General features: G+C 43.2%; 3 protein-coding genes and 1 pseudogene across 6 annotated transcripts in view; all 4 read right to left on the bottom strand.

The window, feature by feature from the left end:
* Positions 1-17,540, bottom strand: part of LOC121532782 (protocadherin gamma-C5-like) — a 211,211-nt gene that overhangs the window by 144,625 nt on the left and 49,046 nt on the right. The window contains exon 1 of one of the 4 annotated variants that reach the window (XM_045205137.1): positions 3,215-5,622. The exons of the other annotated variants lie outside the window; for them this stretch is intronic. Within the exon in view, the coding sequence (XP_045061072.1) occupies positions 3,215-5,602 (2,388 nt within the window). The 5' untranslated portion in view covers positions 5,603-5,622. Of the gene's footprint in view, positions 1-3,214; positions 5,623-17,540 lie in introns of those variants that run through there. 4 annotated transcript variants of the gene reach the window in all.
* LOC121586043 lies at positions 6,612-9,261 on the bottom strand (annotated as a pseudogene).
* On the bottom strand, positions 10,271-13,081 carry LOC123492660 (protocadherin gamma-A11-like). The gene is made up of 2 exons (XM_045225405.1): positions 10,535-13,081; positions 10,271-10,279 (listed from the first exon to the last, which is right to left on the bottom strand). Exons 1-2 carry the CDS (start codon positions 12,920-12,922, stop codon positions 10,271-10,273), a joined length of 2,397 nt encoding a protein of 798 aa, XP_045081340.1. The 5' UTR covers positions 12,923-13,081.
* Positions 13,930-16,737, bottom strand: LOC121586026 (protocadherin gamma-A11-like). Its single transcript, XM_045225404.1, has 2 exons — positions 14,191-16,737; positions 13,930-13,938 (listed from the first exon to the last, which is right to left on the bottom strand). Exons 1-2 carry the CDS (start codon positions 16,576-16,578, stop codon positions 13,930-13,932), a joined length of 2,397 nt encoding a protein of 798 aa, XP_045081339.1. The 5' UTR covers positions 16,579-16,737.

The following is a 17,540-nucleotide window of genomic DNA, read 5'->3' as shown; positions in this document are numbered from 1 at the left end:
AGAGAGAGGGCTGTCCGTTATCTTTCACTGACACAATAAGGTTCTGTTTCATGCTGTCAGATTCAGAAATGTCCCGCTGTGTCCTGATCTCTCCACTGTGGAGCCCAATACTGAAAAGTCCCGGATCAGTGGATTTGACTATATGATAGGACAGCCAGGCGTTCTGGCCGGAGTCCGCGTCCACTGCTATCACCTTGGAAACCAGAGAGCCCCCATGCGCCGCTTTGGGGACCAGCTCGGTCATGAAGGAGTTCCCCTCCGTGGCAGGGTATAGTATCTGAGGAGAGTTGTCATTCACATCCGTTATGAACACACTAACGGTGACATTGCTGCTGAGCGGAGGAGAACCGTGGTCTCTGGCCACCACTTGGGCTTTAAAACTCCTGAACTGCTCATAATCAAATGACCTCACAGCGTGGATCATCCCCGTGTCTCCGTTAACGGATAAAAACGAGGACACTGGGACACCGTTCACCTCACCGGGTAAGAGAGAATAAATCACTGTTCCATTCTGTCTCCAGTCTGGGTCCAGTGCAGTAACAGAACACACGGAGGCACCGGGTTTGTTATTTTCAATCACGTGGGCTTGATAGGACTGTTCCTCAAACACAGGTAGATTGTCGTTGACGTCAGCTACAGATAACTGAATACTTTTAGAGGAGGACAGAGGTGGAGAGCCCTCGTCGGTAGCAGTGATTGTAATGTTGTAATCAGACACTAGTTCACGGTCCAGTTCGCCCGTGGTCACCAGAAAATAGTAGTTTTTGATGGATGGCACCAGCTTAAAAGGAACAATTTGCTGAATGGAGCAGCGGACCTGTCGATTATTCTCAGAGTCTCTATCTTGGACGTTAATAATGCCCACTTCGGTACCAGGTGGCGCGTTCTCAGGTATGGGGTTAGACAGAGATTGTAGATAAATCACAGGAGTGTTGTCATTAACATCAGTGATGTCTATTATGACTTTGACATATGAGGCTAAGCCTAAACCATCCTTTGCTTTGATATGCAGTTCAAAATATGACATTTCTTCAAAATCAATTGTGCCGATAACTCTGATTTCTCCAGTCTTACGGTCGATAGAAAATAATTTGTCATCTTCCTCTGATACACGAGCGAAGTCATAAGACACTTCGCCATTCACTCCCTCATCTGCATCTGTAGTACTCACTGTAACCGCTACAGTATCTAAAGGAGAGTTTTCAGGCAGACTGGCTTTATAGACGTCCTGGCTAAACACTGGGGCGTTATCGTTAGCATCCAGTACAGTGACGTGTATGAGGACAGTACCTGATTTCTGCGGAGTGCCTCCATCTAGAGCTGTAAGCAATACATTGATTTCATTGCTTTGTTCACGATCAAGCTCTTTCTCTAGAACAAGCTCAACACTATTAGTATCAACGGTCAAAATGAAATTGTCATTTTTTTGTAAAGTGTACCTTTGCACTGCATTCTGTCCTATATCTGCATCGTGAGCCTGATCAAGTAAAAAACGAGCGCCTTTATCTGCTGATTCCCTTATTTCAATGTTAATCACCTCGTCCTTAAATTGCGGAGAGTTATCATTTATATCTTGAACATGAACACTAATACGTTGCAGCTCCAAAGGATTCTCCAACACAAGTTCCTGTTTTAAAACACACGAAGCCTTTTTGCCACAAAGCCCCTCTCTGTCAATTCTCTCCGCAACAATCAGATCCCCGGTACTCAGATTAATGTCACAATAACGTTTACGGTTCCCGTCGGTATCAACACGGGCCTTACGAGCGGACAGTTTGCTCGCCTCCAACCCGAGATCTTTGGCTATATTTCCAATAACATATCCGCTTTTCATCTCCTCCGGAAAAGAATAGCTCAGGTCTCCATAGGCGCAGTGCAGCCGTAGAAGAACGAAAGCAAAGCCGCAGACAAGGCCCGTCACTGAAAATCCTTTGTATCCCATCCTGAGATTAAAACGTCAAAACACAATACAACCTTGATAATACAATGTAAACAAATAGTATTCCACAAAAAGATTCAGCTTGATGAAAATAATATCCTCAGCATGTTGAAGCAATCTGACCGTCCCCAGTCTTTTCCGCAGCTTAATGGCACCCGAACATCCGAGCCTTGTAACAACAGCAGTGGGTGGATAACTTGATCTATCCAAACACAGCTGGTGAACAGCGACACAATCAGTACTCTTTAGAAATTACACGTCAACATACATCCTTCTATATCTATATTTCAGGTAAAATCGTCATAGAAATCTATATTTGTAGGCTGCATGATTGAATAATGTGCAGCCTACTACTATAGGCCTAAATCATTTCAACCCTAAATAATTTTAACCCCTTGTTGGACAATAAACTAATAGAAAAACACAGCAAACAACATTAAAAAGACCAAAACATAAATAATAGCATTAAAACCATGCTCACAGCATTGAGTTCAGCTTAGGCTTGCTGATAGGAAGACATTACAAAAGGGGACGACACATCCGCGAGAAACGGTATAGGCTACCTACATAGCAAATTACATGTAAAGTTGATATTTTAGCCGACACACTCATCAGAATGAACAAATAGAAAAACATAGAGTAGCCTATGGGAAAGAAGGAAGGTGATGACCGTCAAATAGCGATGAATAGGAGTAAACTCTACTGGCCTTAAGTGGGATTTTCTGCATGTTCAGCACCATGGACAGCAACACTGAGGCTCAAGCAGCAAATCAGATACTCTCACACCTCGTCTCCTTTCACAGTATTCTTTATTTTCTAACCTATTTCCAAAAAAGCCTACTCCAAGAGAGCAAATCTCCTATATCAACCCATTTTCAGTGAACTCAAAATGGTGCTCCTTGTATGTGAAACATCTTACACCCAATCAATGAATCAAAAAAGAACAGAATCACAGCACCCAACACAACTAAAATGATATGTCAGCACCTATACATCACCGCCTCAGTATTTCTCACTTCAGCTGAGGGGATCGAAATAATCATATAATAGGCTTCATTACATATTACATCAAACCTGGATCACAAACAAATTACCTATAGAAAAGTTGTGATATTAAAGTACTGCCGTAATTTTGTTGTAGTTTTTCTACAGGAAAAAATAAATTTTACAAAGCATCGAACCTCTAATTTTAGCTCTAATTGTTTTACAAAGTGTCTTAACTGAAAATATATAACACACAACAAGAGACTATTTTTGTTTATGAAAAAGGCCTACCTCTGGGGGGGATGCGTCGGAGTCAACAAGTTCTTCAGCAAAGTCTGTTGGAGTTTTTGTCAGAGTCTGGTCCGCATGCAGCGTGTTGTCATTGTAAGATGTGAGGAACTTGAAGTCACTTGTGCGCGAACCCGTCGTCAGGTATGCGTCATAATTGTAAGTACTGCGGAGAGTTCCTGCGCCATCCACCTCTGCGTAGTTGGGAGGGAGATACGCGCTGGGGATGGCGACCGCTCCGTCAAACAACAGTCTGGGCTTTCTCCTGCGGCAAAACCTCACGGCCAGGATGACAATAATGAATATGAGGAAAAAGGTGGAGACGGACACCAGCGCGATGATCAGATAAGAGGTGAGTTTGGAATTGCTCCCATCATAAGAGATATCTTTCAATTCTGGCACTTCAGCCAAGTTATCAGAAATCACTAAATACATGGTACAGGTGGCAGAGAGAGAAGGCTGTCCGTTGTCTTTCACTGACACAATAAGGTTCTGTTTCATGCTGTCAGATTCAGAAATGTCCCGCTGTGTCCTGATCTCTCCACTGTGGAGCCCAATAGTGAAAAGTCCAGGATCAGTGGATTTGACTATATGATAGGACAGCCAGGCATTCTGGCCTGAGTCAGCATCCACCGCTATCACCTTGGAAACCAGAGAGCCCCCATGCACAGCTTTGGGGACCAGCTCAGTCATGAAGGAGTTCCCCTCCGGGGCGGGGTATAGTATCTGAGGAGAGTTGTCATTCACATCCGTTATGAACACACTAACGGTGACATTGCTGCTGAGCGGAGGAGAACCGTTGTCTCTGGCCACCACTTGGGCTTTAAAACTCCTGAACTGCTCATAATCAAACGACCTCACAGCGTGGATCATCCCTGTGTCTCCGTTAACAGATAAAAACGAGGACACTGGGACACCATTCACCTCACCAGGTAAGAGAGAATAAATCACTGTTCCGTTCTGTCTCCAGTCTGGGTCCAGTGCAGTAACGGAACACACGGAGGCACCGGGTTTGTTATTTTCAGTCACGTGGGCTTGATAGGACTGTTCCTCAAACACAGGTTGATTGTCGTTGACGTCAGCTACAGATAACTGAATGCGTTTAGAGGAGTACAGAGGTGGAGAGCCCTCGTCGGTAGCAGTGATTGTAATATTGTAATCAGACACTAGTTCACGGTCCAGTTCGCCCGTGGTCACCAGAGAATAGTAGTTTTGGATGGATGGCACCAGCTTAAAAGGAACGTTTTGCTGAATGGAGCAGCGGACATGTCGATTATTCTCAGAGTCTCTATCCTGGACGTTAATGATGCCCACCTCTGTACCAGGTGACGCGTTCTCAGGTATGGGGTTAGACAGAGATTGTAGATAAATCACAGGAGTGTTGTCATTAACATCAGTGATGTCTATTATGACTTTGACATATGAGGCTAAGCCTAAACCATCCTTTGCTTTGATATGCAGTTCAAAATATGACATTTCTTCAAAATCAATTGTGCCGATAACTCTGATTTCTCCAGTCTTCCGGTCGATAGAAAATAATTTGTCATCTTCCTCTGATACACGAGCGAAGTCATAAGACACTTCGCCATTCACTCCCTCATCTGCATCTGTAGTACTCACTGTAACCACTACAGTATCTAAAGGAGAGTTTTCAGGCAGACTGGCTTTATAGACGTCCTGGCTAAACACTGGGGCGTTATCGTTAGCATCCAGTACAGTGACGTGTATGAGGACAGTACCTGATTTCTGCGGAGTGCCTCCATCTAGAGCTGTAAGCAATACATTGATTTCATTGCTTTGTTCACGATCAAGCTCTTTCTCTAGAACAAGCTCAACACTATTAGTATCAACGGTCAAAATGAAATTGTCATTTTTTTGTAAAGTGTACCTTTGCACTGCATTCTGTCCTATATCTGCATCGTGAGCCTGATCAAGTAAAAAACGAGCGCCTTTAACTGCTGATTCCCTTATTTCAATGTTAATCACCTCGTCCTTAAATTGCGGAGAGTTATCATTTATATCTTGAACATGAACACTAATACGTTGCAGCTCCAAAGGATTCTCCAACACAAGTTCCTGTTTTAAAACACACGAAGCCTTTTTGCCACAAAGCCCCTCTCTGTCAATTCTCTCCGCAACAATCAGATCCCCGGTACTCAGATTAATGTCACAATAACGTTTACGGTTCCCGTCGGTATCAACACGGGCCTTACGAGCGGACAGTTTGCTCGCCTCCAACCCGAGATCTTTGGCTATATTTCCAATAACATATCCGCTTTTCATCTCCTCCGGAAAAGAATAGCTCAGGTCTCCATAGGCGCAGTGCAGCGGTAGAAGAACGAAAGCAAAGCCGCAGACAAGGCCCGTCACTGAAAATCCTTTGTATCCCATCCTGAGATTAAAACGTCAAAACACAATACAACCTTGATAATACAATGTAAACAAATAGTATTCCTCAAAAAGATTCAGCTTGATGAAAATAATATCCTCAACATGTTGAAGCAATCTGACCGTCCTCAGTCTTTTCCGCAGCTTAATGGCACCCGAACATCCGAGCCTTGTAACAACAGCAGTGGTTGGAGAACTTGATCTATCCAAACACAGCTGGTGAACAGCGACACAATCAGTACTCTTTAGAAATTACACGTCAACATACATCCTTCTATATCTATATTTCAGGTAAAATCGTCATAGAAATCTATATTTGTAGGCTGCATGATTGAATAATGTGCAGCCTACTACTATAGGCCTAAATCATTTCAACCCTAAATAATTTTAACCCCTTGTTGCAAAATAACCTAATAGAAAAACACAGCAAACAACATTAAAAAGCCCAAAACATAAATAATAGCATTAAAACCATGCTCACAGCATTGAGTTAAGCTTAGGCTAGCTGATAGGAACACATTACAAAAGGGGACGGCACATCCGCGAGAAACGGTATAGGCTACCTACATAGCAAATTACATGTAAAGTTGATATTTTAGCCGACACACTCATCAGAATGAACAAACAGAAAAACAGAGAGTAGCCTATGGGAAAGAAGGAAGGTGATGACAGTCAAATAGCGATGAATAGGAGTAAACTCTACTGGCCTTAAGTGGGATTTTCTGCAAGTTCAGCACCATGAACTGCAACACTGAGGCTCCAGCAGCAAATCAGATACTCTCACACCTCGTCTCCATAGACAGTATTCTTTATTTTCTAACCTATTTCCAAAAAAGCCTACTCCAAGTGAGCAAATCTCCTATATCAACCCATTTTCAGTGAACTCAAAATGGTGCTCCTTGTATGTGAAACATCTTACACCCAATCAATGAATAAAAAAAGAACAGAATCACAGCACCCAACACAACTAAAATGATATGTCAGCACCTATACATCACCGCCTCAGTATTTCTCACTTCAGCTGAGGGGATCGAAGTAATCATATAATAGGCTTCATTACATATTACATCAAACCTGGATCACAAACAAATTACCTATAGAAAAGTTGTGATATTAAAGTACTGCCGTAATTTTGTTGTAGTTTTTATACAGGAATATATTTTTTTTTAAAGCATCGAACCTCGAATTTTAGCTCTAATTGTTTTACAAAGTGTCTTAACTGAAAATATATAACACACAACAAGAGACTATTTTTGTTTATGAAAAAGGCCTACCTCTGGGGGGGATGCGTCGGAGTCAACAAGTTCTTCAGCAAAGTCTGTTGGAGTTTTTGTCAGAGTCTGGTCCGCATGCAGCGTGTTGTCATTGTAAGATGTGAGGAACTTGAAGTCACTTGTGCGCGAACCCGTCGTCAGGTATGCGTCATAATTGTAAGTACTGCGGAGAGTTCCTGCACCATCCACCTCTGCGTAGTTGGGAGGAGATACGCACTGGGGATGGCGACCGCTCCGTCAAACAACAGTCTGGGCTTTCTCCTGCGGCAAAACCTCACGGCCAGGATGACAATAATGAAGGTGAGGAAAAAGGTGGAGACGGACACCAGCGCGATGATCAGATAAGAGGTGAGTTTGGAATTGCTCCCATCATAAGAGATATCTTTCAATTCTGGCACTTCAGCCAAGTTATCAGAAATCACTAAATACATGGTACAGGTGGCAGAGAGAGAGGGCTGTCCGTTATCTTTCACTGACACAATAAGGTTCTGTTTCATGCTGTCAGATTCAGAAATGTCCCGCTGTGTCCTGATCTCTCCACTGTGGAGCCCAATAGTGAAAAGTCCAGGATCAGTGGATTTGACTATATGATTTGACAGCCAGGCATTCTGGCCCGAGTCAGCATCCACCGCTATCACCTTGGAAACCAGAGAGCCCCCATGCACAGCTTTGGGGACCAGCTCAGTCATGAAGGAGTTCCCCTCCGGGGCGGGGTATAGTATCTGAGGAGAGTTGTCATTAACATCCGTTATGAACACACTAACGTTGACATTGCTGCTGAGCGGAGGAGAACCGTTGTCTCTGGCCACCACTTGGGCTTTAAAACTCCTGAACTGCTCATAATCAAACGACCTCACAGCGTGGATCATCCCCGTGTCTCCGTTAACGGATAAAAACGAGGACACTGGGACACCATTCACCTCACCAGGTAAGAGAGAATAAATCACTGTTCCGTTCTGTCTCCAGTCTGGGTCCAGTGCAGTAACGGAACACACGGAGGCACCGGGTTTGTTATTTTCAATCACGTGGGCTTGATAGGACTGTTCCTCAAACACAGGTAGATTGTCGTTGACGTCAGCTACAGCTAACTGAATGCGTTTAGAGGAGGACAGAGGTGGAGAGCCCTCGTCGGTAGCAGTGATTGTAATATTGTAATCAGACACTAGTTCACGGTCCAGTTCGCCCGTGGTCACCAGAGAATAGTAGTTTTTGATGGATGGCACCAGCTTAAAAGGAACGTTTTGTTGAATGGAGCAGCGGACCTGTCGGTTATTCTCAGAGTCTCTATCCTGGACGTTAATGATGCCCACCTCTGTACCAGGTGACGCGTTCTCAGGTATGGGGTTAGACAGAGATTGTAGATAAATCACAGGAGTGTTGTCATTAACATCAGTGATGTCTATTATGACTTTGACATATGAGGCTAAGCCTAAACCATCCTTTGCTTTGATATGCAGTTCAGAATATGACATTTCTTCAAAATCAATTGTGCCGATAACTCTGGTTTCTCCAGTCTTCCGGTCGATAGAAAATAATTTGTCATCTTCCTCTGATACACGAGCGAAGTCATAAGACACTTCGCCATTCACTCCCTCATCTGCATCTGTAGTACTCACTGTAACCACTACAGTATCTAAAGGAGAGTTTTCAGGCAGACTGGCTTTATAGACGGCCTGGCTAAACACTGGGGCGTTATCGTTAGCATCCAGTACAGTGACGTGTATGAGGACAGTACCTGATTTCTGCGGAGTGCCTCCATCTAGAGCTGTAAGCAATACATTGATTTCATTGCTTTGTTCACGATCAAGCACTTTCTCTAGAACAAGCTCAACACTATTAGTATCAACGGTCAAAATGAAATGGTCATTTTTTTGTAAAGTGTACCTTTGCACTGCATTCTGTCCTATATCTGCATCGTGAGCCTGATCAAGTAAAAAACGAGCGCCTTTATCTGCTGATTCACTTATTTCAATGTTAATCACCTCGTCCTTAAATTGCGGAGAGTTATCATTTATATCTTGAACATGAAGACCGATACGTTGCAGCTCCAAAGGATTCTCCAACACAAGTTCCTGTTTTAAAACACACGAAGCCTTTTTGCCACAAAGCCCCTCTCTGTCAATTCTCTCCGCAACAATCAGATCCCCGGTACTCAGATTAATGTCACAATAACGTTTACGGTTCCCGTCGGTATCAACACGGGCCTTACGAGCGGACAGTTTGCTCGCCTCCAACCCGAGATCTTTGGCTATATTTCCAATAACATATCCGCTTTTCATCTCCTCCGGAAAAAGAATAGCTCACGTCTCCATAGGCGCAGTGCAGCGGTAGAAGAACGAAAGCAAAGCCGCAGACAAGGCCCGTCACTGAAAATCCTTTGTATCCCATCCTGAGATTAAAACGTCAAAACACAATACAACCTTGATAATACAATGTAAACAAATAGTATTCCACAAAAAGATTCAGCTTGATAAAAATAATATCCTCAGCATGTTGAAGCAATCTGACCGTCTCCAGTCTTTTCCGCAGCTTAATGGCACCCGAACATCCGAGCCTTGTAACAACAGCAGTGGGTGGAGAACTTGATCTATCCAAACACAGCTGGTGAACAGCGACACAATCAGTACTCTTTAGAAATCACACGTCAACATACATCCTTCTATATCTATATTTCAGGTAAAATCGTCATAGAAAGCTATATTTGTAGGCTGCATGATTGAATAATGTGCAGCCTACTACTATAGGCCTAAATCATTTCAACCCTAAATAATTTTAACCCCTTGTTGCAAAATAACCTAATAGAAAAACACAGCAAACAACATTAAAAAGCCCAAAACATAAATAATAGCATTAAAACCATGCTCACAGCATTGAGTTAAGCTTAGGCTAGCTGATAGGAACACATTACAAAAGGGGACGACACATCCGCGAGAAACGGTATAGGCTACCTACATAGCAATTTACATGTAAAGTTGATATTTTAGCCGACACACTCATCAGAATGAACAAATAGAAAAACATAGAGTAGCCTATGGGAAAGAAGGAAGGTGATGACCGTCAAATAGCGATGAATAGGAGTAAACCCTACTGGCCTTAAGTGGGATTTTCTGCATGTTCAGCACCATGGACAGCAACACTGAGGCTCCAGCAGCAAATCAGATACTCTCACACCTCGTCTCCATAGACAGTATTCTTTATTTTCTAACCTATTTCCAAAAAAGCCTACTCCAAGTGAGCAAATCTCCTATATCAACCCATTTTCAGTGAACTCAAAATGGTGCTCCTTGTATGTGAAACATCTTACACCCAATCAATGAATCAAAAAAGAACAGAATCACAGCACCCAACACAACTAAAATGATATGTCAGCACCTATACATCACCGCCTCAGTATTTCTCACTTCAGCTGAGGGGATCGAAGTAATCATATAATAGGCTTCATTACATATTACATCAAACCTGGATCACAAACAAATTACCTATAGAAAAGTTGTGATATTAAAGTACTGCCGTAATTTTGTTGTAGTTTTTATACAGGATTTTTTTTATTTTTTTTAAGCATCGAACCTCGAATTTTAGCTCTAATTGTTTTACAAAGTGTCTTAACTGAAAATATATAACACACAACAAGAGACTATTTTTGTTTATGAAAAAGGCCTACCTCTGGGGGGGATGCGTCGGAGTCAACAAGTTCTTCAGCAAAGTCTGTTGGAGTTTTTGTCAGAGTCTGGTCCGCATGCAGCGTGTTGTCATTGTAAGATGTGAGGAACTTGAAGTCACTTGTGCGCGAACCCGTCGTCAGGTATGCGTCATAATTGTAAGTACTGCGGAGAGTTCCTGCGCCATCCACCTCTGCGTAGTTGGGAGGGAGATACGCACTGGGGATGGCGACCGCTCCGTCAAACAACAGTCTGGGCTTTCTCCTGCGGCAAAACCTCACGGCCAGGATGACAATAATGAAGGTGAGGAAAAAGGTGGAGACGGACACCAGCGCGATGATCAGATAAGAGGTGAGTTTGGAATTGCTCCCATCATAAGAGATATCTTTCAATTCTGGCACTTCAGCCAAGTTATCAGAAATCACTAAATACATGGTACAGGTGGCAGAGAGAGAGGGCTGTCCGTTATCTTTCACTGACACAATAAGGTTCTGTTTCATGCTGTCAGATTCAGAAATGTCCCGCTGTGTCCTGATCTCTCCACTGTGGAGCCCAATAGTGAAAAGTCCAGGATCAGTGGATTTGACTATATGATAGGACAGCCAGGCATTCTGGCCCGAGTCAGCATCCACCGCTATCACCTTGGAAACCAGAGAGCCCCCATGCACAGCTTTGGGGACCAGCTCAGTCATGAAGGAGTTCCCCTCCGGGGCGGGGTATAGTATCTGAGGAGAGTTGTCATTAACATCCGTTATGAACACACTAACGTTGACATTGCTGCTGAGCGGAGGAGAACCGTTGTCTCTGGCCGCCACCTGGACTTTAAAGCTCCTGAACTGCTCATAATCAAATGACCTCACAGCGTGGATCATCCCCGTGTCTCCGTTAACGGATAAAAACGAGGACACTGGGACACCATTCACCTCACCAGGTAAGAGAGAATAAATCACTGTTCCGTTCTGTCTCCAGTCTGGGTCCAGTGCAGTAACGGAACACACGGAGGCACCGGGTTTGTTATTTTCAGTCACGTGGGCTTGATAGGACTGTTCCTCAAACACAGGTAGATTGTCGTTGACGTCAGCTACAGCTAACTGAATGCGTTTAGAGGAGGACAGAGGTGGAGAGGCCTCGTCGGTAGCAGTGATTGTAATGTTGTAATCAGACACTAGTTCACGGTCCAGTTCGCCCGTGGTCACCAGAGAATAGTAGTTTTTGATGGATGGCACCAGCTTAAAAGGAACGTTTTGTTGAATGGAGCAGCGGACCTGTCGGTTATTCTCAGAGTCTCTATCTTGGACGTTAATGATGCCCACCTCTGTACCAGGTGACGCGTTCTCAGGTATGGGGTTAGACAGAGATTGTAGATAAATCACAGGAGTGTTGTCATTACCATCAGTGATTTCTATTATGACTTTGACATATGAGGCTAAGCCTAAACCATCCTTTGCTTTGATATGCAGTTCAGAATATGACATTTCTTCAAAATCAATTGTGCCGATAACTCTGATTTCTCCAGTCTTCCGGTCGATAGAAAATAATTTGTCATCTTCCTCTGATACACGAGCGAAGTCATAAGACACTTCGCCATTCACTCCCTCATCTGCATCTGTAGTACTCACTGTAACCACTACAGTATCTAAAGGAGAGTTTTCAGGCAGACTGGCTTTATAGACGGCCTGGCTAAACACTGGGGCGTTATCGTTAGCATCCAGTACAGTGACGTGTATGAGGACAGTACCTGATTTCTGCGGAGTGCCTCCATCTAGAGCTGTAAGCAATACATTGATTTCATTGCTTTGTTCACGATCAAGCACTTTCTCTAGAACAAGCTCAACACTATTAGTATCAATGGTCAAAATGAAATGGTCATTTTTTTGTAAAGTGTACCTTTGCACTGCATTCTGTCCTATATCTGCATTGTGAGCCTGATCAAGTAAAAAACGAGCGCCTTTATCTGCTGATTCACTTATTTCAATGTTAATCACCTCGTCCTTAAATTGCGGAGAGTTATCATTTATATCTTGAACATGAAGACCGATACGTTGCAGCTCCAAAGGATTCTCCAACACAAGTTCCTGTTTTAAAACACACGAAGCCTTTTTGCCACAAAGCCCCTCTCTGTCAATTCTCTCCGCAACAATCAGATCCCCGGTACTCAGATTAATGTCACAATAACGTTTACGGTTCCCGTCGGTATCAACACGGGCCTTACGAGCGGACAGTTTGCTCGCCTCCAACCCGAGATCTTTGGCTATATTTCCAATAACATATCCGCTTTTCATCTCCTCCGGAAAAGAATAGCTCACGTCTCCATAGGCGCAGTGCAGCGGTAGAAGAACGAAAGCAAAGCCGCAGACAAGGCCCGTCACTGAAAATCCTTTGTATCCCATCCTGAGATTAAAACGTCAAAACACAATACAACCTTGATAATACAATGTAAACAAATAGTATTCCACAAAAAGATTCAGCTTGATAAAAATAATATCCTCAGCATGTTGAAGCAATCTGACCGTCTCCAGTCTTTTCCGCAGCTTAATGGCACCCGAACATCCGAGCCTTGTAACAACAGCAGTGGGTGGAGAACTTGATCTATCCAAACACAGCTGGTGAACAGCGACACAATCAGTACTCTTTAGAAATCACACGTCAACATACATCCTTCTATATCTATATTTCAGGTAAAATCGTCATAGAAAGCTATATTTGTAGGCTGCATGATTGAATAATGTGCAGCCTACTACTATAGGCCTAAATCATTTCAACCCTAAATAATTTTAACCCCTTGTTGCAAAATAACCTAATAGAAAAACACAGCAAACAACATTAAAAAGCCCAAAACATAAATAATAGCATTAAAACCATGCTCACAGCATTGAGTTAAGCTTAGGCTAGCTGATAGGAACACATTACAAAAGGGGACGACACATCCGCGAGAAACGGTATAGGCTACCTACATAGCAATTTACATGTAAAGTTGATATTTTAGCCGACACACTCATCAGAATGAACAAATAGAAAAACATAGAGTAGCCTATGGGAAAGAAGGAAGGTGATGACCGTCAAATAGCGATGAATAGGAGTAAACCCTACTGGCCTTAAGTGGGATTTTCTGCATGTTCAGCACCATGGACAGCAACACTGAGGCTCCAGCAGCAAATCAGATACTCTCACACCTCGTCTCCATAGACAGTATTCTTTATTTTCTAACCTATTTCCAAAAAGCCTACTCCAAGTGAGCAAATCTCCTATATCAACCCATTTTCAGTGAACTCAAAATGGTGCTCCTTGTATGTGAAACATCTTACACCCAATCAATGAATCAAAAAGAACAGAATCACAGCACCCAACACAACTAAAATGATATGTCAGCACCTATACATCACCGCCTCAGTATTTCTCACTTCAGCTGAGGGGATCGAAGTAATCATATAATAGGCTTCATTACATATTACATCAAACCTGGATCACAAACAAATTACCTATAGAAAAGTTGTGATATTAAAGTACTGCCGTAATTTTGTTGTAGTTTTTATACAGGATTTTTTTTTTTTTTAAGCATCGAACCTCTAATTTTAGCTCTAATTGTTTTACAAAGTGTCTTAACTGAAAATATATAACACACAACAAGAGACTATTTTTGTTTATGAAAAAGGCCTACCTCTGGGGGGGATGCGTCGGAGTCAACAAGTTCTTCAGCAAAGTCTGTTGGAGTTTTTGTCAGAGTCTGGTCCGCATGCAGCGTGTTGTCATTGTAAGATGTGAGGAACTTGAAGTCACTTGTGCGCGAACCCGTCGTCAGGTATGCGTCATAATTGTAAGTACTGCGGAGAGTTCCTGCGCCATCCACCTCTGCGTAGTTGGGAGGGAGATACGCACTGGGGATGGCGACCGCTCCGTCAAACAACAGTCTGGGCTTTCTCCTGCGGCAAAACCTCACGGCCAGGATGACAATAATGAAGGTGAGGAAAAAGGTGGAGACGGACACCAGCGCGATGATCAGATAAGAGGTGAGTTTGGAATTGCTCCCATCATAAGAGATATCTTTCAATTCTGGCACTTCAGCCAAGTTATCAGAAATCACTAAATACATGGTACAGGTGGCAGAGAGAGAGGGCTGTCCGTTATCTTTCACTGACACAATAAGGTTCTGTTTCATGCTGTCAGATTCAGAAATGTCCCGCTGTGTCCTGATCTCTCCACTGTGGAGCCCAATAGTGAAAAGTCCAGGATCAGTGGATTTGACTATATGATAGGACAGCCAGGCATTCTGGCCCGAGTCAGCATCCACCGCTATCACCTTGGAAACCAGAGAGCCCCCATGCACAGCTTTGGGGACCAGCTCAGTCATGAAGGAGTTCCCCTCCGGGGCGGGGTATAGTATCTGAGGAGAGTTGTCATTATCATCCGTTATGAACACACTAACGGTGACATTGCTGCTGAGCGGAGGAGAACCGTTGTCTCTGGCCGCCACCTGGACTTTAAAGCTCCTGAACTGCTCATAATCAAATGACCTCACAGCGTGGATCATCCCCGTGTCTCCGTTAACGGATAAAAACGAGGACACTGGGACACCATTCACCTCACCAGGTAAGAGAGAATAAATCACTGTTCCGTTCTGTCTCCAGTCTGGGTCCAGTGCAGTAACGGAACACACGGAGGCACCGGGTTTGTTATTTTCAGTCACGTGGGCTTGATAGGACTGTTCCTCAAACACAGGTAGATTGTCGTTGACGTCAGCTACAGCTAACTGAATGCGTTTAGAGGAGGACAGAGGTGGAGAGCCCTCGTCGGTAGCAGTGATTGTAATGTTGTAATCAGACACTAGTTCACGGTCCAGTTCACCCGTGGTCACCAGAGAATAGTAGTTTTTGATGGATGGCACCAGCTTAAAAGGAACGTTTTGTTGAATGGAGCAGCGGACCTGTCGGTTATTCTCAGAGTCTCTATCTTGGACGTTAATGATGCCCACCTCTGTACCAGGTGACGCGTTCTCAGGTATGGGGTTAGACAGAGATTGTAGATAAATCACAGGAGTGTTGTCATTAACATCAGTGATGTCTATTATGACTTTGACATATGAGGCTAAGCCTAAACCATCCTTTGCTTTGATATGCAGTTCAGAATATGACATTTCTTCAAAATCAATTGTGCCGATAACTCTGATTTCTCCAGTCTTCCGGTCGATAGAAAATAATTTGTCATCTTCCTCTGATACACGAGCGAAGTCATAAGACACTTCGCCATTCACTCCCTCATCTGCATCTGTAGTACTCACTGTAACCACTACAGTATCTAAAGGAGAGTTTTCAGGCAGACTGGCTTTATAGACGGCCTGGCTAAACACTGGGGCGTTATCGTTAGCATCCAGTACAGTGACGTGTATGAGGACAGTACCTGATTTCTGCGGAGTGCCTCCATCTAGAGCTGTAAGCAATACATTGATTTCATTGCTTTGTTCACGATCAAGCTCTTTCTCTAGAACAAGCTCAACACTATTAGTATCAACGGTCAAAATGAAATGGTCATTTTTTTGTAAAGTGTACCTTTGCACTGCATTCTGTCCTATATCTGCATCGTGAGCCTGATCAAGTAAAAAACGAGCGCCTTTAACTGCTGATTCACTTATTTCAATGTTAATCACCTCGTCCTTAAATTGCGGAGAGTTATCATTTATATCTTGAACATGAAGACCGATACGTTGCAGCTCCAAAGGATTCTCCAACACAAGTTCCTGTTTTAAAACACACGAAGCCTTTTTGCCACAAAGCCCCTCTCTGTCAATTCTCTCCGCAACAATCAGATCCCCGGTACTCAGATTAATGTCACAATAACGTTTACGGTTCCCGTCGGTATCAACACGGGCCTTACGAGCGGACAGTCTGCTCGCCTCCAACCCGAGATCTTTGGCTATATTTCCAATAACATATCCGCTTTTCATCTCCTCCGGAAAAGAATAGCTCACGTCTCCATAGGCGGAGTGCAGCGGTAGAAGAACGAAAGCAAACCCGCAGACAAGGCCCGTCACTGAAAATCCTTTGTATCCCATCCTGAGATTAAAACGTCAAAACACAATACAACCTTGATAATACAATGTAAACAAATAGTATTCCACAAAAAGATTCAGCTTGATAAAAATAATATCCTCAGCATGTTGAAGCAATCTGACCGTCTCCAGTCTTTTCCGCAGCTTAATGGCACCCGAACATCCGAGCCTTGTAACAACAGCAGTGGGTGGAGAACTTGATCTATCCAAACACAGCTGGTGAACAGCGACACAATCAGTACTCTTTAGAAATTACACGTCAACATACATCCTTCTATATCTATATTTCAGGTAAAATCGTCATAGAAAGCTATATTTGTAGGCTGCATGATTGAATAATGTGCAGCCTACTACTATAGGCCTAAATCATTTCAACCCTAAATAATTTTAACCCCTTGTTGCAAAATAACCTAATAGAAAAACACAGCAAACAACATTAAAAAGCCCAAAACATAAATAATAGCATTAAAACCATGCTCACAGCATTGAGTTAAGCTTAGGCTAGCTGATAGGAACACATTACAAAAGGGGACGACACATCCGCGAGAAACGGTATAGGCTACCTACATAGCAAATTACATGTAAAGTTGATATTTTAGCCGACACACTCATCAGAATGAACAAATAGAAAAACATAGAGTAGCCTATGGGAAAGAAGGAAGGTGATGACCGTCAAATAACGATGAATAGGAGTAAACTCTACTGGCCTTAAGTGGGATTTTCTGCATGTTCAGCACCATGGACAGCAACACTGAGGCTCAAGCAGCAAATCAGATACTCTCACACCGCGTCTCCATAGACAGTATTCTTTATTTACTAACCTATTTCCAAAAAAGCCTACTCCAACAGAGCAAATCTCCTATATCAACCCATTTTCAGTGAACTCAAAATGGTGCTCCTTGTATGTGAAACATCTTACACCCAATCAATGAATAAAAAAAGAACAGAATCACAGCACCCAACAC

This window comes from Coregonus clupeaformis, chromosome 2 (genome assembly GCF_020615455.1).
Source record: "Coregonus clupeaformis isolate EN_2021a chromosome 2, ASM2061545v1, whole genome shotgun sequence".
Lineage (NCBI taxonomy): Eukaryota > Metazoa > Chordata > Actinopteri > Salmoniformes > Salmonidae > Coregonus > Coregonus clupeaformis.
The sequence above is the reverse complement of the archived record's forward strand: the minus strand, read 5'-3'. Positions and strand labels throughout refer to the sequence as shown.

Excerpts from the sequence above, each read along its gene's own strand:
- LOC123492660 (XM_045225405.1), bottom strand. The coding sequence starts at position 12,922 with ATGGGATACAAAGGATTTTCAGTGACGGGCCTTGTCTGCGGCTTTGCT.
- LOC121586026 (XM_045225404.1), bottom strand. The coding sequence starts at position 16,578 with ATGGGATACAAAGGATTTTCAGTGACGGGCCTTGTCTGCGGGTTTGCT.